This window comes from Rhinichthys klamathensis, unplaced genomic scaffold, assembly GCF_029890125.1.
Source record: "Rhinichthys klamathensis goyatoka isolate OS25496 unplaced genomic scaffold, OSU_Roscu_1.1 h1tg000050l_1, whole genome shotgun sequence".
Taxonomy (NCBI): Eukaryota; Metazoa; Chordata; class Actinopteri; order Cypriniformes; family Leuciscidae; genus Rhinichthys; species Rhinichthys klamathensis.
The window spans coordinates 4,568,818-4,594,942 of record NW_026606596.1 but is presented as its reverse complement, the minus strand read 5'-3'; the positions used below and the strand labels follow the sequence as shown (position 1 = coordinate 4,594,942).

Below are 26,125 nucleotides of genomic sequence, written 5' to 3'. Positions count from 1 at the left end.
AGGGAGGGTCTAGCTAGCCTCCGGTTTGTTTGACAATAGTTCGAACGTCAACAAGAAGTGACGTCACCCAGGATCGCTTAGAGAACCTTTAAGCTAAACTATGCAATATTTTTCCTTCTAAATTAACAAAATGTAAATAATGACCGAGTACATCATAAATCCATCTTCCAATCCGTGTTTTTGCCTCACCCTCAATAAAATTAAGCCTTAAATAATTATTTATTTTTAGAGCTGTCAAGACCAGGGACGGATTTCGCGGGAAAATGCATACTTCCGTCATACATCCTTGTTTACCTCATATCCATAAATAAAGGCTACTAATATGCACTGGAAGGTCCTAATGCAACAACAAATGAACCTCGAGTCGAACTAATACGAGTTTTTCAGCCAAAAAGGAAAGCAATGGCCTAGTGCCTGTATAAACAAAAAAACAAATCCACACTGGAATGGACTTTCAGAAATAAGTTTAGTTTGCATACCATCACATTTTCTGTGTATTGGCAGTGTTCACAAAACAGTGTTTATGCATAAAGCCATCAGATTCACCAGCACAAAATAGAAGAGTAGAAGCCAAACTCACCTAACAACCAAAACAATGTACCTACGCAAGTAACTTGTAGTTTTATGCTTCAACCGCTGGAGGGCCAAAGGTTAGCCTAGCTTTAACCATTAATGTCTGACAGCTTTTCTTTGGTCCCATCGTTACCACAAGAGGGCAGTATATATCCAACATAAAAGCACTTGAGGAAAATCCTTGCACTAAAATGATTTAATGCTCTTCTGTAAGCATTCAGAGGGTGGCTGGTAAAATTAGATATGTCAAAAGGAAAATACATCTGCAGCCAACACGCTCAACAAATCGCCTACACGGCAAAAACATGTGTAACAGCTATTCATAAAGAAACTGACTACAGGTTAGAAACCTGAAAAACACAGTTTAGCCACTGCACAATTGAATAATCAAGCCTGTAAGTTTATTTTCCATGGCATAAACAGCATTTGCAGCATTTGTAATCTTAATCATATCACACTCATAAATCATACTGCAGTCCTTACGCGGGCACGAGGGACTGTTTACATGCAGTGGACAGCAGGCCTGGAGCAGAAGCTGACTGTGAACTGTGGGTACATGAGGGGGCACGGGCTGATGATCCACCCCAGGCAGGAACTCACATACTGTGAGCTGCAGCTGCCTGCCGCTGTCGAGCAACTGATCCATTAGCTTTGAAAATACCATATACTGAGATAAATAACCTCAGTTTAACAATATTAAGCTGGCATGGTGCATTTTCTCTTTTCTTTTCTTTGTCCTGTTGTTAGTATTATAGTGCAGAGTAGCCTATATATACTCAGAGGAAAATTCGACTGCAAACTAAATGGTTGCTCTTTCAAAGCTTGTTTCATTTAAATATCGATTCCGGCTCAGATATTTCATCTAATCCTTAGGAGGAATACAAATGGAAACAAATGAGACTATTCACAGACAGAAAGAGTGTAGTGCTATAAAAGTAATGTGAATAGCATTTGTTTTCTGAGAAATTCATAATAAATTTATATTGGGATTCTGAATTTTGATTGATGCGAGTCACAACATTGTGACATTGTTGAGATCTTGGCATATGCAAAATTACTTTTTCACGAGAGAACATTTTCATATTTTGTGTTGAAAAATGACAATTTTATTTATTATTTACTACATAATTTTACTAAATTGTTGTTTTACCATAAAATATTGAATCACTTTAACCACTCTTTATACCATATTAATCAAAATGTTGTGTTCAGCTGAATAAATGTGTTTAATGATTCAAAAGACAACAATAGGTATGTCCAAAATGACTGAAGCCCTGTTCACACCACTATGAATGTCAACAAAAATACAGTAAGATTTTCACATTCAATTTGTTGTCTGTTCAGACTGACACAAACATTAACCTGTGACAGATTCTTTTTTTAATATGTCTTTCCCACTGACCAACCAATAAAATTTAACTTGGTCACATCCTGAGCTGCTGCTGTTACATAAAACTAAGCAATTATAGTGAATAACAGAGGAAGAATCCAGAACCAGCTCTCTTGTCTCTGTTCTCTTATATCTGGTGTTGTTTGATAAACATAGCGAATACAAAAATCCGATTGACTTTTTGAAAACATGCAAATAACTTACTTTATTTTCTTTGACAAGCAGAAGACAAATTATATGCAAAAATAGGACCTAATTTCCGTGCCAAACGCGTTGGTGTGAACAAGAAAAGTTTCTATATTAACACTTAAAAAGTTCTGTCAGGTGCTTTATAGAACCGTTTATGGGTTCCTATCATGGGACCATTTTATAGATTTAGCTTTAGTTAAATAATTTAAATTAATTTTAAGCATTAATTAAATTTTAATTAATTAAACAGCTCGAAAACATACTTATCAGAAAACTTTGAAATAACCTGTTTAACATGAAAGTATTTTGCAATCATTTAATGTTTTTTTGTTTTTCTTCTTTTCAGCTGCTGTCTTTGGAAGTAAAATGAGTTAACACAGTTTCACTGGGAAAAAAACAATAAGTAAAATTTACTTAATTTTTCTTTGGCAAGTTTTTGCACGAATTTTTTTAAGTAAATTTCACATTCATATTTTTAAGTACATGTCACATATGAAATTAAGTCAACTCTACTTAACTAAGTTAAGTGAAAGTAACAAGGGAAATAAGTAATTGTAACTTGACTAGTAAAGGGTTGAATACTATATCTACTTAGTTGAAGTTTCCTTTGCCATTTCATTTCACTCAAAACAAATATAATATTGAATTAGACCACACTTTCAAAATATATGCTTTTTTAATAACATCTAAATTATTACTACAATAGATATTCTTCATATGAGAGTCACACATCAAGTGAACGCAGAGACCTCAATACTTGGTAGACAATACACAATGACGGTAACATTTGATGGATCGTTTTTGTTTAAATGTGTCATTTTGAGAGGAAAATGAACTCCAAATGTCACAAAATGGCAATTACTAATCCTAACAACAAAAGCAATGATGAAACAGTGTAAATACAGCTGGAAAACAGTGAAAAATCAACCTCATTTATTATTCAAGGCCCAGTGCATGAAGGGAACACCAGTATCAGAAAAGTCAAGTATTTTTACTTATAATTTTATAACGTTGATATTTACCCTTTCATTTCTACACGCTTGAATTGAGTACTAATATAGTATTTACTTAGTATTTTTAATTCTTGTCTGAACTAACTTTTTCATTTAACTACATTGTTGTTGTTTTCTGTAGTATTTACTTCACCACAAAATCATTTTTATCAGTGCATGCTGACTTAAAGAAAAAGTCTCAATTTGTTTGCCGTTTAATCTCACTGCTGTCTAAGAGAAACAGCCAAGAAAAAATAAAGAGATCTCCTTTGTGATTTCTCTTTCCAAAACAGTACCTGATATTGAACTAAGAACACACAGATCAATCCTATGTCCTAATCTCACCTGCCTCAGATCCTCCACTGACAGCAGAAGCACAGACACGCAGGGCGGGTGGAAATGGGGATGATGGGGAAGAAGATTAAGGAGAAGAAGAAGAAAGGGATGGGCAGATGAAAGGACACAGAATGATGTGCAAGCACATTGCTGAGACATGTTTTAGCTCAACATTCCCTTCTATTTCCTTTGTCTTTTATTCTGCTTCACTTTCATTCACTTCTATCCGGCTGTTACACATTTCCCTCCGCACACAGAGAAGAAGAGAGATTTGTGCAAAGATGAAGGGTGCAAAGCCTCGTCCTCACAATTCCTCGTCATCCTCACATCAACCCTGTTCTTTCTAACCTCATCTAAGCCTTTTTTTCTGTATCCGTTCTCCCTTCCGAGCACATGCTTTAGTCCTGCTTTGTGTTTATCCTGTGCTCAAGGATTTGATGCTCCTAAATCTCTCTTTTTAAGAGCCAGAATGCTTGTATTTTAATTGCGGGGTGTAATTGAATCTCTAGTCTTTTCCCTCTGCGTGTGAAAGAGTCAATATGGAGTGCTGAACTGAAAGATGTTAATGTATAAGTGGCCCAGATAGATAAGAGTCCAGCATGTTCTAGAAAGCGAGTGAGAGAGCTTCGGTTAAAGTGATTATTTTAATCCTCACACTGTGATACTCTGACTACTGATAAAACCATGTATCTGAGTGAGAAATCCAATGGTTCAAATCAAATGTATATTTCCAAAATCAACTTTAAAAATGGAAAAAGAAATACATATTTAATCAAAATCAAAATATGTAGACATATCAAACAATGCAATCATAAATAATATTCAATATTTTATTCAACAAACAAATCTAGCGTTCAAAGATTTGGAGTTATAAGTTCTTTGTTTTTTAAGAATCATGGTTTCCACAAAAAAATATTAAGCAGCACTATTACTATATATAAATATTAACATTGATAATAATAATACATGTTTTTTTTAAACACCAAACCAAATCATGTGACACTAAAGACTGGAGCAATGGCTGCTGAAAATTCAGCTTTGACATCATATAGGTCTATTATATTAGAAAACTGTTATTTGAAATTGTTATATTATTTCACAATATTACTGTGTTTTTTTTAAACTAATTAAATACAATTAAGTTACTAATTAAACTTTTGATTCGTACTGTATATCCAACCATTACATAATCTTAATAGGACTGCTGTTATATAATTCATACCATATGCATAATTAAAAAAGCAATACCAAGTAACAAAAACATTAAGTCACCCCATCCAGTAATAAAACGTGTTAAAATCTCCATTAGAGATAAAACTATTCTCTAATATGACTCTTTTCAGGAGCAAATCATTCTTAATGTTTCACAGTAGTGTCTTCGAGAGCTGTATAGTCCCAAACCACCGACATTTTAACATGTATGAATAGTATTAACATTTCTAATTTTAACGGTAAAATATCTTAAAGGGGTGGTTGATTATGATTTCACGTTTTTAACTTTAGTGTGTAATGTTGCTGTTTGAGCATAAACAACATCTGCAAAGTTACAACACTCAAAATTCAAAGCAAAGGGAGATATTTTATTTTACAGAAGAAGATTTTTTAAGGACTAACGAAAAGAATATGCTAATCAATAGAAGAGAGTTAACTTCACATCAGCAACATAAATTAATCAACAAACAATTTAGAAATGTCCTGTTGCATTCTACATGTTGTCACTTCTTGAATCTCTCCATCTTTGTCCGACCTCGGTTTGAACATAAAAAGCCCAATGTTTTTTTTTTTTTTTTTTTTTTTAGTGCTGTCTGTGTGAGGTTATCAGAGGAGAGCTGCTAACACACACACACACATACACACACACACACGCGCGCTCTTGAAGCTCCGCCCTCTGTGCGAGCAGCAGCTCGTTTGCATTTAAAGGGACACACACAAAAACGCTGTGTTTTTTGCTCATCCTCAGAAAGTGACAACATTTAACATTCTATACAAAATTTCTGTGGGGTATTTTGAGCTAAAACTTCACATACACACTCTGGGGACATCCGAGACTTATTTCACATCTTGTGAAGATGGCATTATAGGATTTAATATGCATCTAACTGGTGTGCATGCGTGGTAAAAAATAAATAATGCACAGTAGAAAACGGGAAGCGCTTTTGAAAACCAACATTTCTGGCATTTTTGGGGACAGGGCACGTTTACTTACTGGAGTAGGATTTTTCTCCATCTCTGGTAAGATAGCAATTATGATGATAAGTGTGTTCATGAATTATTAGGGGTGCAACGGATCACAGTTAATCCGTGATACGGACCAGGCCCCATGGTTTGGCACGCATGTGATTCGAGGATTAAATGCTAAGTTTAACCATCATAGAGTGAAAGTGTATCATTTGGACGTGTTTTGTCTTGCCAATTTACTCATTCAAATGATTTTAAACGTGGAAGAAGAGGCGAAAATCGGGACTCGATTTCGCAGAGAGAGAGAGAGAGAGAGAGAGAGAGAGAGAGAGAGAGAGAGAGAGAGAGAGAGAGAGAGAGAGAGAGAGAGAGAGAGAGAGAGAGAGAGAGAGAGAGAGAGAGGTGTTTCAGACAGCGCTCGAACACCAAATTAGTTCCACTTTCGCGTTTACTTGAGCTTGAACGGACATATACACACAAAATTATGTCAAAATACCCATCTCAGCAAGTATTATCTCGGTTATGTCGTAAGTGAACAGTTGAGAAAGAAACTGGATGTGTATCAGTATATTCGGTTGGTGCATTCGTTCTTAAAGTGACAGCAGCTTAATATTCCTGCTGTTGTCTGTCATTTATGTTAAAATACAGCTTTGACAAAGATAAACTTTCTATTGTGAACAAATATTGTTAGAAGATAGTGAGGAGAGCAGTCAGGAGGAAAGTGATGACAACGGCTTGTAGGATAAGTGTGCCGCGTAAAACGTTCCCTTGAGAACCAGACCAAAAAAGTTATGTGCACCACAAATAAGCTATTTGTAGGCTGATTTCACCAAAAAGTGAAATCAAAACAAGCTCTTTGTTTGAGCATCCTGACGAGCCCGACAACATCAGCACTGGCTCAACCAATGGTGTGAATTTGGGGCGGGGCAATCTGTTTGACTGACCAATAGAAGACAAGGAATGTTTAGGAAACCTGTTTGGAAAACAGTCCTTATTTTTACAATTTTGTTTGATGAAGCTGGTGCCACAGATATTACACACTTCACTAAATCTCTGACTGAAGACAATCATCTTTTCATAACTGCTGGACAAAGATATCTGATATAAAAGATATCTGCACCCACGAGTGTTCTTACTCACTGCTGAATGGACCTATTAACTACTTAGTTGTATCACTCCCTCATTCTCCACTAGTATATGAACCACTCACCATCTCTCACCCTCTCCCTCTCTCTCTCTCTCTCTCTCTCTCAGCCCCCAATAAAAGCTCAGGAAATGATGAGCATCCTTCAGAGTCCACATGATAGACAGACAGAACGCGGAGGAAAGTCAGAGACAGTGAGAGCTAAGTAACCAACAACCCTGAGAGCGAGAGAGGGTTGAAAAATCAGGGGATAAAATACAAAAACAAGGAATAGTGAATTTTTTCAAACCAAGATCAAAGTGAGGAAAGTGAAGAACTCTGTTGAAGATGGGTGTGGTGTTGGGGACCTTCTCTATGCACACCAAACAGGTCACCTACAGGACAGGTAGGATCCAATTTACACATTAACCAGATAGAAATACGTTCACTAATGAGTAATTGGTTTGTGAGATCGAAGGATAGATAGATGAGAAGGATGAGAGAATTAGACGATATTAGATTCAGTGTCATTTGGATGATTTTCAATAGATTTTTTTGAGTGTATGCTTTTTTTCTTTCTTTTTTTTTTTTACACTTAATAATCTTGTTCTACTTAGTGTGTGACTTCAATGTCTGCATGTGTGTTTCTAACCCAGATCATTTTTGGAGAACAAAATTGCAACAGAATGCCTTTGAAGTTGGCTAAAACAGAAAAAACTCCTCTTTATGGCCGTGTTAAAAGGGGGAAATGGTTAATAAAGAGACTAAATAATTTTTTTATTCACTTCCACAAATTCCAGAATTTATATCTCAAAGGGCAAGCAAATAGCAATTTTATTTAGCCAAATTTTAGTTTCAATAAAGTAAATGAGAATGCATGTGCGAAGGATGAATTGAATGTGTTGGAATATGCTGACATGGGCTTCATACAAGGCATTATGAGTTATGAAAGTTTTACATGGCCATTTATTCCAAAATGATTACCTCCTATAACGCCCAGAGCTGAGAGGATGGAGGAGGCGATTTGAAAAGCGGAGTGATCAGGCTGCAAGTATGCAATAAGAAAATGCATAAAGAGGAAAAAGAGAAGGCGGATTGTTAGAGATTATTTATGCCTTGAAGGCTAATTAACCAACACTGTATGCATATTTACCATTTCTGATTCGCCACAGCCTTAATGCGCTACAGAATATGCTAAAACAATACCAAAGCAAATCAACAAATCAACACCACTGCACTCACATGTGTGAGCATGTGTTTATACTCACTCATAAGAGCAATAGAGAGCCACACTTCATATCCACAAACACACACGTATACACACATCGGAGACCTGAAGAAAGATTAAGGAGCCGAGAGGATTACGAGTTCTGGGCAGAAAGACAGAAAGCTTGTTTGAAGTCTTCAGTAAAATCCCCAGGAGTTACAGGAGCTGCCTGTGAGTTTATAACTAGAGACACAAACTGCATGTGTCAGCTATGGCACTCAGCCCTGACGGACTATAACTTCTGCTGGATTTCTGAACGCCGCTACTTCAGGTTCATGCATTGGGGATAAAAACTGTGATGATGATCACTAGGAGATTTCAGTTTTAAATATGTTTAAATATAAATAACTTTAAATATGTTTCTCTAGTTTTGTAGTTTGTAGGAATGGCCTATATATAATGCACTGCGACTGCACTATTGTTTTAAAATACTGTTTGTATTTGTGTTTGTGTTAAACGTGTAGGTTTAACTCACTCAGGAATAGTTGTACTTGGTGGACTTTACTTTAAGATACATTTCAAACAGTAACAGTTAACAGGTAATTTTAGTTTTTAGCTAACTAGAAAATGAATTCCAGACATCACAAAACAAGTTATTAAACAAAATCAATAACGACGCTGTAAATAAAGCTGACAAACAGTTAGAGCATGAACCAGTATCGTAGTGTTAAATAGCTGTCACCCTTGCTGCATCAAAAATCGTAGGCTTGCAAGCCCGTCTAGATCGGCCCAATATCGGCATCCGATAGAACGGGGGAAGGTCTCGTTGTGTTATTGTCTTTCTGCGTGGCAAAGTAATTTAATTCCATTTAAGCTTTTATCTGACTCCATTTTATCACGGCCTCGGATTTAGGTTAGATTGTCAATTGGTTGTTGGTCAAACCTATAATAGTTTAGCAATACATTTGATTGTTCTATTTAACTCTTTACTTTATATTTTATTCATTCATTAGGAATCTATGTCGCCAATGCCAGCCGCTTAAGCGGATCTCACGGTCACAAACGCGCCAGTCTGATAGATAGATAACCAGAGGTTATGGGTCCTCCCTCCACTGAGGAGGTTAACAAAAACAAAAACAAAACCGGACACTGTTCTGAACTCACGAAAAATGCAAGTTGGTGTTCAACCCACTGGTTGAGTGAGGTTGGTCTGCAGTGCGATCAGAGTGAGGTAGCAAGGGCAAAACAAACAGAGAGCTACTGTGAAGAAAATACCAAGCCTTCCTTCTTATCCTCCAAGCACTGAGTGTTGATCAGTCACACCTGCTGCCACTCACTCATACAGCCGAGACGTGGGGGGAGGGGCCACTACCTGAGAGAGAAAAGGAACACACACCAAACCAAACACATGACCCTTAGGCCCCGTCCACACTACTGCGTTTTCGTTTAAAAACGGAGACCTTTTGCTACGTTTGCACCTCCCGTCCAGACTAAAACGGCAAAAACGGAGACCCAAAACGGAGAAGTTTAGAAACGCTGCCGACCCGTTTTTCGTTTTGAATCTCCGGAGGGCGTTTTAGTGTAGACGGGTCAAAACGGAGGACTTTAGAAACGATGACGTAGTAGAGGCTCAGCTCGGCTCTATGATTGGGTGTCATCAGTCATGGCGTAGGCCTATATCTTTGCTAGCAGCTGTTGTACAAGTAAATTCTGCATTTTACAACGCTATAACTGCCTACATGCGCCGGAGTCAAGCTATTATTCGAGCGATCTGTGACAATTCCCGTGTGCAGCGGCGGCGTTGACCGTACATGGAGCGTCGGTTTGGGGTTAACCCAGAGCATGGTGGGATAATTTTATCAATGAAGTTGTGTTTGCACCGGCACGCGCATGCCCAGTGTTGGTGAAAGGTCACGTGATCCGCGTTTTCAGTCGTTTTAATGTGGACGGAGATCAATTCTATACGCAGCTAAAACGCTGGTGTGGACGGAGATCGTATTCGTTTTAATTATCCGTTTCTAAACTAAAACGCAGTAGTGTGGATGGGGCCTTAGGGTCTTAACAGTAGTATGAATGCAAATTGGAAGTAGCCTACTATATCCGCCATATTGTCATGGTCATGTGACCTATGGCAGTTGCGTCACTTCACTTCCATTCACAAATCCTCTCCCGTGACCTCATGGGATTGTAAAGCGTCCATCAAATGCACTTCAGAATCTCACCGGAAGTAGTAGGTCATTTGAATACTTTTCGCCAATACTGTTTATATTATGAATTTGGACATATACTCGGCTCACATACAGTACTGTTTTTCGCTAACTATGTAGTATTCGGACACAGCGCCTAATTTTACACCTTGGAAATTTTCTAATAATCAATCAATAAATAAATAAATAAATGAATAAAGTTTTTTTTTCTATTTTGTGATATTTGAGGAATATAACACTTAATATAACAAACCAACCTAAGTAACATTTACTTAAAGTCATTAGTTACTTTTAATTCGTTACAGTTACTTAAAGCTTCTTAAAAATAAAAAAATAAAAAATTTCTACATGCTTGAATTGACTACAAATTTAGTTCAAATACATGGTTTATATTGGGTGTATTTGATTCATTTTAAAGCTATACAAGGGTTCAGGCTGTTCTTCGGACCATTGCATGTTTCCAAGGGTAAGTAAATCATCAGTAACCACCTCCCCAAGTGCATTAGCAGATTCAATAAGGCGTCTAAATAGAGAAAGTCCAACATAGACACTTTTTGAGTGAGAAAAAGAGGCTTACACCTGCTTGAGTGGATTTCACACATGCCAGTCGTTTGCTGGATATTATTGTTTCTCTTCCATGGACGAGTGCCAAAGCAAGAAGAATACCATTACAAATGTCTTTATCCTGTGTAAGACAGGTGGTATTAGATAAAGAGAAAGAGTTTAGTGCAGACAGGGTTGTGGTGATGGAGTGCAGATGTGTATGTGCTAGAATGAGGATATCTCTGGATATCTTGGCCTGATTTTCAGGTCAGTCCTGTGGGATTTGCGTAATACGCAGTCGTGAGGGTTGATTAGGAATGACTCATTACCTTCAACTTCTCTCTACACTCCCAGCCCAAAGCTTGTCCATCTGAAGTCTCTTCTTTTTTGTATTATTAATAAGGTTACAGATCTGCTGTTTTGAAACTCAGACATCCCTTATTGGCAATTTCTTTTCCTCTGTAGTCTCTATCTTTCTGTATCTCTATGTCCGTCTTTTTACTCAGAAAAGTTTGTTAGATCGGTTCGCTACTAATGAGGGAGAGCATGAAACAAACAATAGGTCATTTTACAATGCATTCAAATGGTATATGTACAGTACACAAAACAAAAAAGCACATTTGTGCATTCACACTAAAAATTACTTGATCCATGAAACATTCTTTTCTGAGTCGCGCACAATGGCTGGAAATGAACAATGGATGATAAAACAAACTACTTACAGCCGTACCACAGCTCATTTGATATATGTGGAACAGGATTTCCCTACATTATTGGGACCAAATGACTCCACAAATGCAGTAAAATCTGAAATATCTTGCAATGACCAGCCAGTGATACACTGTAAAAAATGTTTGTACAAACAAGACTAAAAATGCTAAAACATGTTAGAATAGTTGTACATTTTAATGTTTTAACTTTATTTGTTATAATTGTAATTTTACTATACAATATTGTCAAATGTATGTTTTTTGCAAGTATGAATTACAATAATTTACGATGAAAACGGTAAAGGAGATTCCCTGCATGACACGTGACTACATTTTATATGTAAGCAATTTAGTTTCTTATTTTTAGTTATTTATTTTTACTCGATTTAGTTTTGTTATTTACTTAGTGGTTATTATTTCTTTAAAGTAAAAAGCAGATTTTTTTGTAGCTTGGTAAATTAACATTATATCACATAATGAAATGCAGTATTCGGTTATAATTTTTATAATTTGTTAAACTTTTAACATGCCATCCCATAATACGTGAAACATTGTCACTATATTTTTATTGTCAATTTCAGGCAACCACAGAGGCTGTTTATTTTTTGTTTGTTTTTTACAGTGTTCCTATAAGGTAAAATACTTGATAAACTAACCAATAAGTAATAATAAATAATAATACAAAAATAATAATCAAATAATAATAAATAAACACCATAAATAATAATAATAAAGTTTTAAAGGGATAATATTTTTGGATATTTCACTCAAAATAAAAAGTTGTGTCATCATTTTTTAAAGTTTTGAGTTTTAAGGATCCAGTGTTGTTTTGGCCACCAGTGACTTTCATTGTATATGACGGATGAAACATAGTATGAACATAAACAGTTGAAGATTTCACAGAAAATAGAAAAACAAACATAAGGTTTGAAACAAGGTCTGTTGTATAGGACTAGATGTTGATATCCCTCAATTAATGTGTACTTGAGGCACCGATGAGACTTCGTAGGACGGTCAAATGAGTGATGGCACCCTTTGAGTTATCAAGTGAGCGCCCTCCTTCTTCGGTGTTTCGCTGATAGGACACCTCCAAAGAGTTCAGCAGTGAATCCCAGCGTCCCAGGTTCACTCGCTAGGTGCCATCAACTCACTTGAAGGCCCAGGAGGAGTCCTTTCTTTTCAGCCACTGGCTCCCCTTTTCAGCAGCCCTGGAGAGGTCTTTGACTGCCTGCCGATGGGCCTTCCCTCGCACTCCCATCTCCCCGAGTAGCCTGGATGTTGAGGTGGCTACGAACCCTCTGCAGGCTACTTCCACTGGGCGTACGTTCGCATTCCAGCCTTGTTGTTGCGCATCGGCTGCAAGTTCAGCGTATCTCAGCCTTTTCCGTTCATTAGCCTCCTCCACTGCACCCTCCCAGGGCACGGTGAGCTCTATGACGTAGACAAGCTTGAGTGAGGCTGACCGCAGAACTAGGTCTGGTCGCTGGTTGGTAGCTGCGATCTCAGCTGGGAAGCAGAGTTTCTTGTCCAAGTCTGCCAGCAGCTTCCAGTCCTGTGCTCTGCCCAGCTGCCCAGTGTCTGGTCTTGTGGTGGTGAGGCTGGCTTGACCCTCGCCCTCTCGAACAAATGGTGTCGGCTGCCACCGGAATGACGGTAGAGGAAGGGCATTCACACTTGTCCATTGACTTTCCAGCACTGCTGCAAGACACTTTACCACCTGGTTGTGCCGCCAGGTATACCGGCCTTGGGTGAGGCTGGTCTTGCATCCCACTAATATGTGCTTCAGTGTTGCTCGACTCTGGCATAAAGCACACGTGGGGTCTTGTCTTCGGCATACCAAAGGCTTAGGTTTGCGGGGGAAGGCAGGACATCGTAGGCAGCCCTGATGGTAAAACTTTCCCTGAATGCCTCCATCTCCCACAACTCATTCCAGGAGATCTTCCTCTTCTCCACTCCTTTCCATGCCATCCACTACCCTTGCTTTGCCTGCGCCACAGCTTGGGCACACCTTCCTGCTTCCTCCTCCCGACGTACGTCCTGGACCACCAGCTTGCGTCTCTGAGATGTAGAGGCCTTGCTCCACGCTGGTGTACTGGTCCCAAGGCTAAGACCACTCCTCCCCTCCTGCACTCAGCCCACGATGTCCTTGTGTCCGAGTGCTGCCTTTGCCTGCTCAGTTGGAGCAAATGGGGTCCACTTCCACCCAGTGGCCAGGATGGGGGCAGCTTGGGCTACAAATGGATCACTCGAACCCAGCAGCATCATCTCCAGTCTGACTTTGGTGCACTTGTACTCCTCTGTCAGACTGGAAATGGGCAGGTGTAACATCCCTTTGCCATAAAGCCCAATTCTGCTGAGGCACCTGGGAAGGCCAAGCCACTTCTTTATATATGAGCTGACCAGTCTCTCCAGCTTCTCCACCTTTGAGAGCGGGACTTCATAGAGGGTTAGCGGCCACAGGAGACGTGGACGTAGTCCATACTGCATGCACCAGAGCTTCAGCTTGCAACACGAGAGTGACTCAATTATGACAGAATTGTCATTTTGGGGTGAATTATCCCTTTAAAAATGGTTTGTTAGTTTTAGATGTAAGGTTAGAGGATACACATCATTAGCTCAGTATAAAAACAATAGAGGTCAATATAACAGTCCTACTAAGATAGAAAAACAAATGTATGTGCGTATAAGAGCAGCAGTGTGTAGACGAAAGTCATCATCCATCTTGCCACATTCAGTTTAAAAAATTGTAATTCAATAAGGAAGAGATCTGCTTGCTGTGTGCGTGTGTGTATGCGTGTGCAATAGAAATTAGCATTTCATCCTCAAACTCTTCCTACTGCTTCCCATCATGCAGAGCAACAGTTCCTGACACCGAATAACAAACGGGACCCAGCAGAAACAGCCAGAGCGAGAGCAAAGAAAGAGAAATGAAGGGAGTGAGAGGGAGGGAAATTTGTGGGAGGGGCATCAAGGAAGCAACCATATGCTTTTAGCAAGAAAATTCCAGCTTGTCTTCATTCACTGACAAGTAAGAGAAGAGTGGAGAGGAAAACAAGAGCAGGGGCTTCAACAAAGAAAGACAGACTGGCGGACTCAGCGCTTATTAGTTTGAACGTCGTGTCTCTGCGGTGACAACATGGGAGCAGTAGTGGGCACATTGACTATGCAGACAAGACAAAGACCATCCAGAGCCAGAGGTATGTTGACAAATGACAGATTATCCGACTTGTACTCACATAAATAATGCTGCATTATTGTTCAGAAAGACTAAAACATAAGGAGTTTTGAAGTATCAACAACAGCACTAAATCAATGGCTAACTCAGACCCTGAAAGGACTGAAAGAGCGCTCAAAGAAAAGAAAGAGTGCCCTATTTGTGATGGATAACACTTATAAAAAGACGTGATCTTTCCCTCCTCTTTCAAGAGAGCTGAAAGAGGATGGAATGGATGCATGGTTGAAACAGAGAAGATATGCAGTAGACAAGCAACACATCACGGTCTGCTGTTTACAAATGATGGTTTAACCTCGTCCCTCACTGATAAACATCATCGACAGAGTGTGTGTGTGTGTGGCATCTTGGTACGTGAGCGGTTGTTTTAACACTCTGCTCACATATCAACCCTCCTGTTCACATGCGCCCTGGTGTAGTTGTCATGGAGACAGCTTTCTAATGCTTGGTACAGCAGATGATGGGATGTTATGATCGACATGACAGCATTATACATACAGCACTCCAACTGTTTTTGATCAATTCACATGGATCACAAGTTTAATCATGGTTAAACTCGAGTAATATGTATCATTTATTCATCCAATCACTAAATTATACACTAAATTAGCACAGCAAATAAACAGGAATCTATTAAAACGTAATCTCTGTGCTTAAACATTTAAATACATTATATATATATATATATATATATATATATATATATATATATATATATATATATATATATATATATATATAAAATTTATGAAGTGCTCGAAATGCATAATTCTCCCAAAAATATTTTGATTATATATTTCACATTTGTCTATGTGATTTTCCTGCTTCTGTAAAACACAAAAAAAGATATTTTGTAAAATGTCCAAGCTGCTCCGTTCCGTACAATGCTGTTGAGCTCCACAAATATAAAAAGCATCATAAAGTGTCTCTTGAAATGTTGAATTTGAATGTAATTCATTTTCAATTAGAAAGAATGTAACAAAAAAATATTAAAATGAACTTAAGTAGAAACATACATTTATAACTGTCATTTTTAACTAGAAAAGCCAAGTTTGTCAAAACAAAGCCTTGTGGGAAGGTTTTTGGGGGAAAGTATTAAAAATCCTTGACATTTTTAAAGCCTTTAAAAAAGCCTTATTGACTGAAAGAGCGACAGAACTGTAAATATAATTTATTTCAATACATCATTAAAATAGAATTTTAACAGATTTCTCTAAAATGCATTACCCTGTGTTGAATAATAATTCAATAAATTCCACGTCCTGTCACTAATTCAATTTCCTTTAGGGTATAATTAATTCATTTCAAATCATGAACTAAAAGGGAGTCAATTTCTCAATTCTAAATTCCGCACAACCCCTCTGGGTGATTTAAATGCATACGACTGGTGGTTTTAATCAGATGTTTTTTTTTTGGGTGAACTATTCCTCAACAATCTCTTAAAGGAGTAGTTCACTTTTAAAAAACTTTTGCTGATAATTTACTCACCCCCATGTCATCCAAGTTGTCCATGTCTTTCTTTCTTCAGTCGAAAAGAAATTAAGGTTTTTGATGAAAACATTCCAGGATTTTTCTCCATATAATGCACTTTACTGGGCACCAAACGGTCCAAGGTCCAAAATACAGTTTCAGTCAGAGGTGGGTAGAGTATCCAAAAACTGTACTCAAGTAAAAGTACAAGTACTTATAGAAATATTTACTCAAAGTAAAAGTAAAAGTAATAATCTTAAAAGTTACTTGAGTAAGAGTAAAAAAGTATCCAATGAAAAAACTACTCAAGTAGTTAGTTACTAGTTTACACATAGGCCTATATATATATATATATTATATATACTGTATATGTAACATGATATTATTTAGATTTTTTTTTTCATTTAAATGACTATTATTATCATAATTAGATAAGCTATCTTTGCAACAAAAACAGAAGAGACAAACATTATTTCTGTATATCTATAGCCTGAAAACCATTGGCTGTCCTTTGGTTTGTATAATAGTATAGTAACTTATACAACTACATTTGGATTATTAGACAATGTCGGAATAAAGTGACTCTATGGAGTTTTGCATTCAAGGGATGGGAACCATTGACAGATTAGAAAGTGTTAAAACTCTGCACATGTGCTCGCAGTCATGTCATGCCCAACATAAACAACGATCAAATGCACGGATCTTCTTCTGTCTGTTCTCCAAAATGTATTTAAATGTAGGCTATATTTATGAAAGCATCTTTAAACTGGTTAACTGATTCTAATAAGGCAGGCAAAGGCATTCGTTTTCAAGTCGAGTTCGCACGCCACTGCGCAATACACACTCATTGTGTGTGTACACACATTCATAAACTGGACGATGATAGCTTATTTAATGTATAAAGTAATGTATATGTCCAAAAAAAGGGTAATGCCATACTTTGTAGTAATGCTATATGGCGTAATAATCTGTTTGGTTGTAAAATGTATTACCTGAATAAAATCGAATGTATCGTCGTGTGGAATCATTCATTCACAGACAGCTTACGAAGTAACATACGATGTTCAAGTTCAACTAATAAAGATCTTCATCGCTGGCAAAAAATATGATGCATTTGCAGATTTACTTTCTAGACTGTACTGTAGACTATGGACCGCCACTTCATACAACGTTCTTGATGTTCTTAAATCTTCCTGTTACGACTCCGAGACGATTCAGTGCGTGCAGGAAACTGAACAGATCATTCAAACTGATTCGCAAACCGATTTAGACAGATCTGCCCAACTTGTTTGATGAAGTCTTTGAACAGAATCGACTCAAAAGAGTGATTCATTTGTGAATTAAGCATCGCTCATGCCCAGAAAAAAGAGAGAGCGCGCGCTTAGAATAAACTACGTACGCTTTTAACAACATATTGCATTAAAATAAAGTAACGAGAGGAACGTCGCCAAACGTAACGAAGTAAAAGTACAGTTTTTTCATTAGAAATCTACTCGAGTTAAAGTAAAAGTACCCACAATTAAATCTACTCTTAAAAGTACAAATTTTCCAAAAAAATACTCAAGTAAATGTAACGAAGTAAATGTACTTCGTTACTACCCACCTCTGGTTTCAGTGCAACCTGCAAACTGTTCAAAGGGCTTTAAACGATTCCAGACGATGAATAAGGGTCTTATCAAGCGAAACGATCGCTCATTTAAAAAATAAATAACAACGTTTAAGTTTTATAAGCTCACATGCCCGCCTTGCTCTGTTCTGTGTGACTCTCCTGTTCGAACTCGTTCATCAAAATGAACAAATCTTTTTTTCGAGTCATTTGATTCATTTAACGACCGAAATGAACGAATTGACTCGGAAAAAGATTTGTTCATTTTGATGAACGAGTTCGAACAGGAGAGTTACACAGAACAGAGAAAGGCGAGCATGTGAGCTTATAAAACTTAAACGTTGTTTTTTTTTTTTTTTAAATGAGCGATCGTTTCGCTTGATAAGACCCTTATTCATCGTCTGGTGTCATTTAAAACCATTTGAACAGTTTGCAGTTTGCACTGAAACTGTCTTTTGGACCTTGAACCGTTTGGCAACCATTGAAGTCCATTATATGGAGAAAAATCCTGGAATGTTTTCATCAAAAACCTTAATTTCTTTTCGACTGAAGAAAGAAAGACATGGACATCTTGGATGACATGGGGGTGAGTTAAAAGTGAACTAATCCTTTAACCAAAAAACTCTTAATGCAAAATTAAATGAAACTGCTGCCATCTGGCAGATGGTATTTAGTTCCTTTTGCTCCATCCAAGACCTTTTATACTGGCCTGAGATCCCTTTGCTTGGCTTCTCGTCTCTATCTGAGGGGTGTGACTCAACCCCAGTCCTAATAAGAGGGGAGTTTAGATCTGCAGTAACAAGTGACTTACACTGCCTTTACAGCAGCTGCTCATGAATATCCATCCTGCTGTTTAACTATTTGCTTGCTATTTGTCACTTTTCCCTGACATCTAACCCTATAGATCACTGTGTGCTCCATTGCGTAATGTGGGCGGCTTGCTCTGGTTAATTACCTCTTAGCGGGATATAGTTGAGTTTGACGTCAAAGGCTGGCTTCTAAATTAGAGTCTTATACATAACCCCAAAATGCTGAACTGGAATTATTTGTTTTCTTACACTTGGCCTGTACTGAGAAGAATGTCAGCCAACTTGATTTAACCTGTCTTTATAATTGGCTCATTAAAATGCTCATATTTGACACTGAATTAGCTAATAAAATAAAATACAACACTCTACAATCATAATTAATTACTGGTTTTCATTTGCAACCATACGTTATAGTGTGTCATTAGTTACATGTCAAACGATGATCTCTGCACTGGTAAAAACATCTCATTTTCATTTTTGTCATAACAGATTTTCATTACAATTTGCTTGGAGTTAACCAATTTCAATCTCCAGTGATTTCCTAATGAGTTCAGATGGAACATAATTAATTTAAGAGATCATCTCAGTAATAAAATCAATAAAAGATAGACATCGTAACAAGACAAGAAGGCTTGTGCTGATGTTGTTTTAAACTTTCATCTATCTCTGTGCTAGAGGAAGCACTCTAATGGCACTAATAACAGCTTGAATGGAGAATGTGTCTTTAAAGTTTATTTTAGTGTTCCTACTGCTGCTGTTTTCAAGGACTTTGTTGCTGTTTTAAGCATTAAAGAGGAAGAGAGAGAAATGGATGGATGAAGAGAGAGAGTTTCAGACACACGCTGTGTTCTGTTGCACTTCTGCTCTCCCAGACAATTTTTTTCCTGTGCTAATGTCTCTCTCCTATTCCATCTTTCAACTGATCTCTCTGTTTTCCCATACTGAAAACACACATCTTCAACCCATTGTCTTTTGTGTAATAGCCGTCTTTTCCATTTTCAATTTCAATTTCCAAGTAATTTATTGCCATGATTGTTTTAACAAAACACACACACACACACACACACACACACACACACACACACACACACACACACACACACACACACACACACACACACACACACAACAGTGACAGTAATAAAATAACATAAAAAAATATTTTAAATTAAATTAAGAATATAAAATAATATAAATATAAAATAAAATATACGTTTGTAATACACATTAATTGTGCAGATAATGCTCTCTGCCTTTCTACATATTTATGTTTCCCTGGTTTTCTCTCAAATTCCATTGTCATTCTCACTGTCACATCAGTTTGCATGTGTTAAAAAGAAGAGAGGTGATAATTAAGACTGATGAAATGAGGGGCTGCCCTGTTGAGTTAGAAGCTTCACATCATTCCAGTGAGATATATTCACTATAGTACATTCTTATCACAGTTATCAGACAGATCGGAAAATGTCTGGGAGTTGTTCAAGACACATTCAGTCCAGATTCAAGCTTATATTCTCCATCACAAACATATCTTGTCGAACTGGTTATAATAGCTTCAGTCTTTCCAAATAGACAGAATTTGTTTTAAAATGTCAGAGATCTGTTAGAGATTAAGACTGAAGCAAACAAGCCTGGCGAAAAAATGAAGAGCAAGCTGAAGGATCTGAAAATAGCTGGTGCAAAGAAAAGATTGGGATTTGACTGAGAGTGTGTTGTGTTTTAAGATAATACTACAATGATTCTGTCATCATTAACTCACCTTCATGTCGTTCCAAATCCTTATGGCTTTCTTTTATCTGTGGAACACAAAAAGAAGATGTTTATAAGAATGCTGACATGCTCTTTTCAAATGGTGTAAGTATGATGACCAGGGACTGTTAAACTCCTAAAATGATAGAAAGCATCATCATATAATTCATGCACAATATTAAAAGGCTTCAGATGTCATCTCATAGCTTTGACATAGGCTAACTGTTTACTGATTTCTTTATCAAAGATAATCATGGAATTGGGAAGAAAAGCATTAGAGCATTTTTAGCTATGATGAATTTAACTCACACATAACCAGCATCATAGGCGGTGTAGTAGACACACCTGAGTGAAATATGTCCACACTGACCGAACTTTCCAAGGAATAGAACAGAAAAAAGGGAGACAAACTCTGACAACAGCATTATTTTTCAATAATTGTATGTTGTATTTTGGATGATAATGTCCCCGGTCCCCGGATAATGCCCTCAGTCAACCAGCATAAACCAGCCTGTAATAACCTAGAAATTCATACTACTCTGAGCAGGACTTTTGCTGTGATAAACATGAAATCATCAATTTATTTGTTTTCCATAATTTGTCCAAACTAGTCTGAAATGGCTAGAGAGGTGATTATTCTTTATCATTCTTGTGTGACTGTGATGGTGCATTTATGTGTTCAGGAAAAAGGGACAGTGTTGAGAGCTGTGTGCAGGAAAAAAAGAAGGAATAAAACTCATTAGTGACTGAGAGCTGTTACAGGCTGTGCTATAAATCACAGGGCTATTGTGGCCATATGTTGAGTAAAGGGGAAAATGGAGGTAATATATTGTCATTGACAGTTTAAAGGTGCTGTATGTAATTTTTTCACTTTACAGCACTAAAGAATAAAAATACCGTAATATGTTTGCAGATATTTAGGAAACATGCTTAGTTCAAATACTTATTTCTCAGAAAAACAATGCTACAGCCAGTTATTCTATAGGCTACTTTGAAATGTGCATTCCGTGTCAGAATGTCTTTGTTTTGGTCTGTGCGAATATAGGCTATTATAGCCTATAGTATAATAATATTAATAGTAGGCTAGTATTTAATTGTATTTTGACACCACAGGTTGCCAGTTGGGGGAAGAAAAAAAAAGCGAGCGAACTGGGTCAGAGATCGCAGATTCTACTGAACTAAAAAGCCTAGGCATCCATCTAAAAATCTCTATGAAAGGCAGGATATTAAAGGGTGGTTGATTATGATTTCACTTTTTTAACTTTAGTTAGAATGTAATGTTGCTGTTTGAGCATAAACAACATCTGCAAAGTTACAACGCTCAAAGTGTAAAGCAAAGGGAGATATTTTATTTTGCAGAAATAGCTTTTTAAGGATCACAAACAGCTGGTAGGGACTATAAAGAGCTTCTTTAAGGGTTAGTTACTGTACATCACTGAAATTTACATAATCACTGCCCCGGGAACACGATTTATAGATTATCATGACAGAATATGCTAATCAATGACTAGAAGATGGTTCACTCCACATCAGCTATTTAAATTCATCAACTAACCATTCAGAAATGGCCTATTGCATTCTATATGTTGTCACTTCTTCTTGAAGTCTCTACATCTTTGACTCCGGTTTGAACATAAAAGGCTAAAAGTTTTTGAAATTTCCAGTGCGTGTCTGAGGTCATCAAAGCTACAAGCTCTTGAAGCTCCACCCTCTGTGCAGGGAGCAGCAGCTCATTTGCATTTAAAGGGACACGCACAAAAACAGCAGCACGTTTTTGCTCACCCTTAAAAAGTGAATTTTAACATGCTATAAAAAAATTCTGTGGGGTATTTTGAGCTTAAACTTCACAGACAATGTTAGCATCAGTTAGATTTAATAGTAGGGTTAAAATGGTTAAATTTGAGGGTTTTTTCGCTTTTTTCGTCTTCCGGGTTTAAAATCTTCATCACAGGGTGTGACGTGGCAGTGCACTGTGAGTGCATTGATGACTCATCGGTGTCTCATAATTGAGACTGAGTTTTCATATCCTATGAGAAGACACCATCTCTTAATTATTCATGACACCACGTGGATCTTTCCAATGACAGACATGTCAAACTGTGATATCGCGTAGTAGATGAGAGAGGAAATCATGGGACGCACGCAAGTGTTTGTTTTCGTGGTGCAAAAGTCCAATTGGGTTGAATATGTTTCCCCGCGATGCTGCCCGGGCTAGGCTCTGGCTCCGGGCGGTTGGTTTTCTATCAACCACGGACACATCTAAACGTGTGTGCCGCAAACATTTTGCCCGAATTGTGGACTTCGCCTTGTTGACAACCAATGCAGGTTGCATCTTGCGAGTGATGCGGTACCAAGTCCCGGGGACTTTTCTATCCCTTCAGAGGTGTGTGTGTGTGTGTGTGTGTCTAAAATGAGAAGTCATCCACCTCCACATAGCCATCTTTATTATGTGGGTTCAGGGGGCGCGTAGATCTAGGCTATGCACGGAATTTTTTTTTTTTAAGCGGAAAATGAATAATTTTCAAATATATGTGGTGTCTATAAACAACTATATATTTTATAATGACATTATAATTATACATGTAGCCTACATTACAGTATTTCTGAATTGCTAAAACACATTTTTTGAATGTTTCTCTCGCTTTCTCAAAACCTTAAACACAAATCTCCAAACTTAAGCTACACTGTCAAAACCTTTGACTTGTCTTGCTATATCAAACAATTGCTTCAGAACTATGTTATCTTTACCCAAAACCAAACACTGTTTTCAGATAACACACACATCCAGCTAATCCATAAACACTACACAGCAGTCATTACACACTACAGAGATAAATGCAAAACACTGCACTCAGGGCAGAGAAGGGGGAAAATTATATTTATTATGAAGTACTTGCACAATCCAGCACACATATAAATGTAGTCACAAACAAAATATGCAGCAGATCGATAGCAAGCAATGTTTTGGAATCAAATTTCTCTCAAATGAAGGACCATATGGACAATAATGGTCTCCTGCTGTTGTGAGAACATACCTCCTTCCACCGGCATGTGGCAGTCTTTCAATTCTAGCAAATAAAACCTCTTGTTAGAATTGTACAGACAGGCCTAATGCATTGAAATGTCACCAAATATGTACAATACATAAAAAACTATTCTTTTTATGTAATACTACTATTAGTTTGAATGTAATACTGCAAGAAAAGGGCCAATTTTTTTGGATATGTTACAGTAATTTACTGAGACATTCCACAACTGTACATACTGTACTGTAAGTTTGAGGGAGCACAAATGATAGTACACTTCCCTGTTCTCTTCTCTGAATGTCCTGACAATGGAGGCCACAGAGAACCTGCTTATATTTGGTTGAACACGGAGTCCTGCTTCCCTCATTCCATGAACCAGAACATGGATTGTTTCTCTAATTTCATTGGAAATGATGGCTCTTGTTCTTCCTCCTCCTCTTCTGTCTCTTCCTCCTCTGTCTCTACCTCCTCCTCCATCTCTTCCTCCTCTGTCTCTTCCTCCTCTGTCTCTACCTCCTCCTCCTCCTTCATCTCTTCCTCCTCTGTCTCTACCTCCTCCTCCTCCTCCTCCATCTCTTCCTCCTCTGTCTCTACCTCCTCCTCCTCCTTCATCTCTTCCTCCTCTGTCTCTTCCTCCTCTGTCTCTACCTCCTCCTCCTCCTCCATCTCTTCCTCCTCTGTCTCTTCCTCCTCTGTCTCTACCTCCTCCTCCTCCTTCATCTCTTCCTCCTCTGTCTCTTCCTCCTCTGTCTCTACCTCCTCCTCCTCCTCCATCTCTTCCTCCTCTGTCTCTTCCTCCTCTGTCTCTACCTCCTCCTCCTCCTTCATCTCTTCCTCCTCCATCTCTTCCTCCTCTGTCTCTTCCTCCTCTGTCTCTACCTCCTCCTCCTCCTTCATCTCTTCCTCCTCTGTCTCTTCCTCCTCTGTCTCTACCTCCTCCTCCTCCTCCATCTCTTCCTCCTCTGTCTCTTCCTCCTCTGTCTCTTCCTCTGTCTCTTCCTCCTCCTCTGTCTCTTCCTCCTCTGTCTCTACCTCCTCCTCCATCTCTTCCTCCTCTGTCTCTACCTCCTCTGTCTCTTCCTCCTCCTCCTCTTCCACTTCCACTTCCTCCTTCTCTCATGCCCTCCATTGTGAAAATCACACATGCCATTTGGATTTGACATGGCTTTATATCCAGATATATCCATTACTGATTTGAAACAGATGTGTTCAATTTTGAGTGCCTGTGTGTTACCGATGACAACAGTGTGTTGCTTGTGTTTCACTTTTGAGGGCTGGGTTGTGCATTCTGAGTTGAAGTGCACCACAATGCTACATGTGCTTTGTGAATGACAATGTGTTTACAGTTTTGCACAAAGAGTGATTCCGATTTGCTAGTTGTGTCTAACCACATGAGAAGTGTTTAAAGTTCTGCAAACTGTGTGATTCAATCAATAAAGTGGCTTGTACACTTGTGACTTTGGTTTTGCAAATGGATTTTAGTGTTTTAGCAATTCAGAAATACTGTAATATGTTCTCAATAGAATTATGATTACTGTAGGCTAATATTGCAGGGCATTCAGTTACTTTTGAAAGGACAATAATAAAGTGTCGTATTTCATAAGACTTTAACTTTGCCAGCTATAAAAAAATCTAGCATTTCCTCACGTTTTACTACTGCTTAGTGACAGTCGATATGCATGGGATACTGGCGATGACAGTGATGGCCATTCTCACAGCCATCCACGCCCATTTAAGTTGCATTTTTCAAAAAGATTGTGAGCTAGACTTGAGCTGAAAGAGGGGGGTTTCATGACCCTTTAAAAAGATAAATCGACTCATCAGCTAACAGTGTGTAATCATCGTCTTCCATTGTCAACAGGCTCTATGCACTAACGCTGCTGCCAGTGTCTTTACCTCCGCATAGCGCGTTCTATAGCGAAGTGTACTAGCGGCCAAACTTTAATAAAATTCATTTTCTCAGAAACGAGACAACAATTTTAGAAACTGTTACGCTAGTCGGATTTCGCATGATATGAGAGATTACTCGCCCTCAAAGTTGTCGATGTAGCTCGAAATATATAATTTAATGCCGTTCTCTTTCTTACTCTTACAGCTAACTGCCTCACAATATTGTTAACATCACTCACGTTAACCGCTGGAAGTTCTTGTAAACAGCGAGTGTAATTTTCCATTATTTCCACCTAATGCAAAAACGGTTTGCGACGCAGCACCGGATGTAACTGGGCGGGCTGAGACAAAACACTGAAGCGATCGTGCATAGAGCCTATTGCGCTCGCTGCTGTTGCGTGTCCTCAAACTGGCAACCCGCATGAGCAAAGTCTGAGGAGGGGGCAGGGGAAACAACTCTCCAGTATTTACAATTTGAACTGCAGTATCCATTTCAACCGCTAGCTAGCTTTCAATATGACATACTGCACCTTTAATTCAAAATAGTTCGGAGCCTATCAAACAGAGAACTTTAGATTTTGACCAACTCAGTGGCACAATATCCGATGTGAATTCAAGCACACACCATTTACATTTGCAGCTCCTTCTTATCTTATTGCAGGTACATAGCCCACGCCCCAGAATCACACAATTGGTTGAGGCAAAAGTGACACGATGGATCGCTTCTAACTGAGCTTTTGAAAGCTGCACAATGTTCAGACACTTCAGGGAAATCAGTCTACGAATGGATTTCTTATTGATCCCTCTGCACATTTAACGATCCATTTAACAAACTCAAACAAAGAGAGTAATTTAACATCCCAAATACTACAAACCTTTACCTATATGTAAGCAA

General features: G+C 38.1%; 1 protein-coding gene and 1 long non-coding RNA gene across 3 annotated transcripts in view; one reads left to right on the top strand and one right to left on the bottom strand.

The window, feature by feature from the left end:
- The window catches only part of LOC130082920 (uncharacterized), a 49,737-nt gene extending 31,392 nt beyond the window's left edge, over positions 1-18,345 (bottom strand). The window contains exon 1 of the long non-coding RNA XR_008806801.1: positions 18,206-18,345. This is a non-coding gene — a long non-coding RNA (uncharacterized LOC130082920). The remainder of the gene's footprint in view (positions 1-18,205) is intronic.
- The window catches only part of kcnip1b (Kv channel interacting protein 1 b), a 46,270-nt gene that overhangs the window by 12,830 nt on the left and 7,315 nt on the right, over positions 1-26,125 (top strand). The window contains exon 1 of one of the 2 annotated variants that reach the window (XM_056247838.1): positions 6,949-7,187. The exons of the other annotated variant lie outside the window; for it this stretch is intronic. Coding sequence (XP_056103813.1) covers positions 7,130-7,187 — 58 coding nt within the window. The 5' untranslated portion in view covers positions 6,949-7,129. Of the gene's footprint in view, positions 1-6,948; positions 7,188-26,125 lie in introns of those variants that run through there. 2 annotated transcript variants of the gene reach the window in all.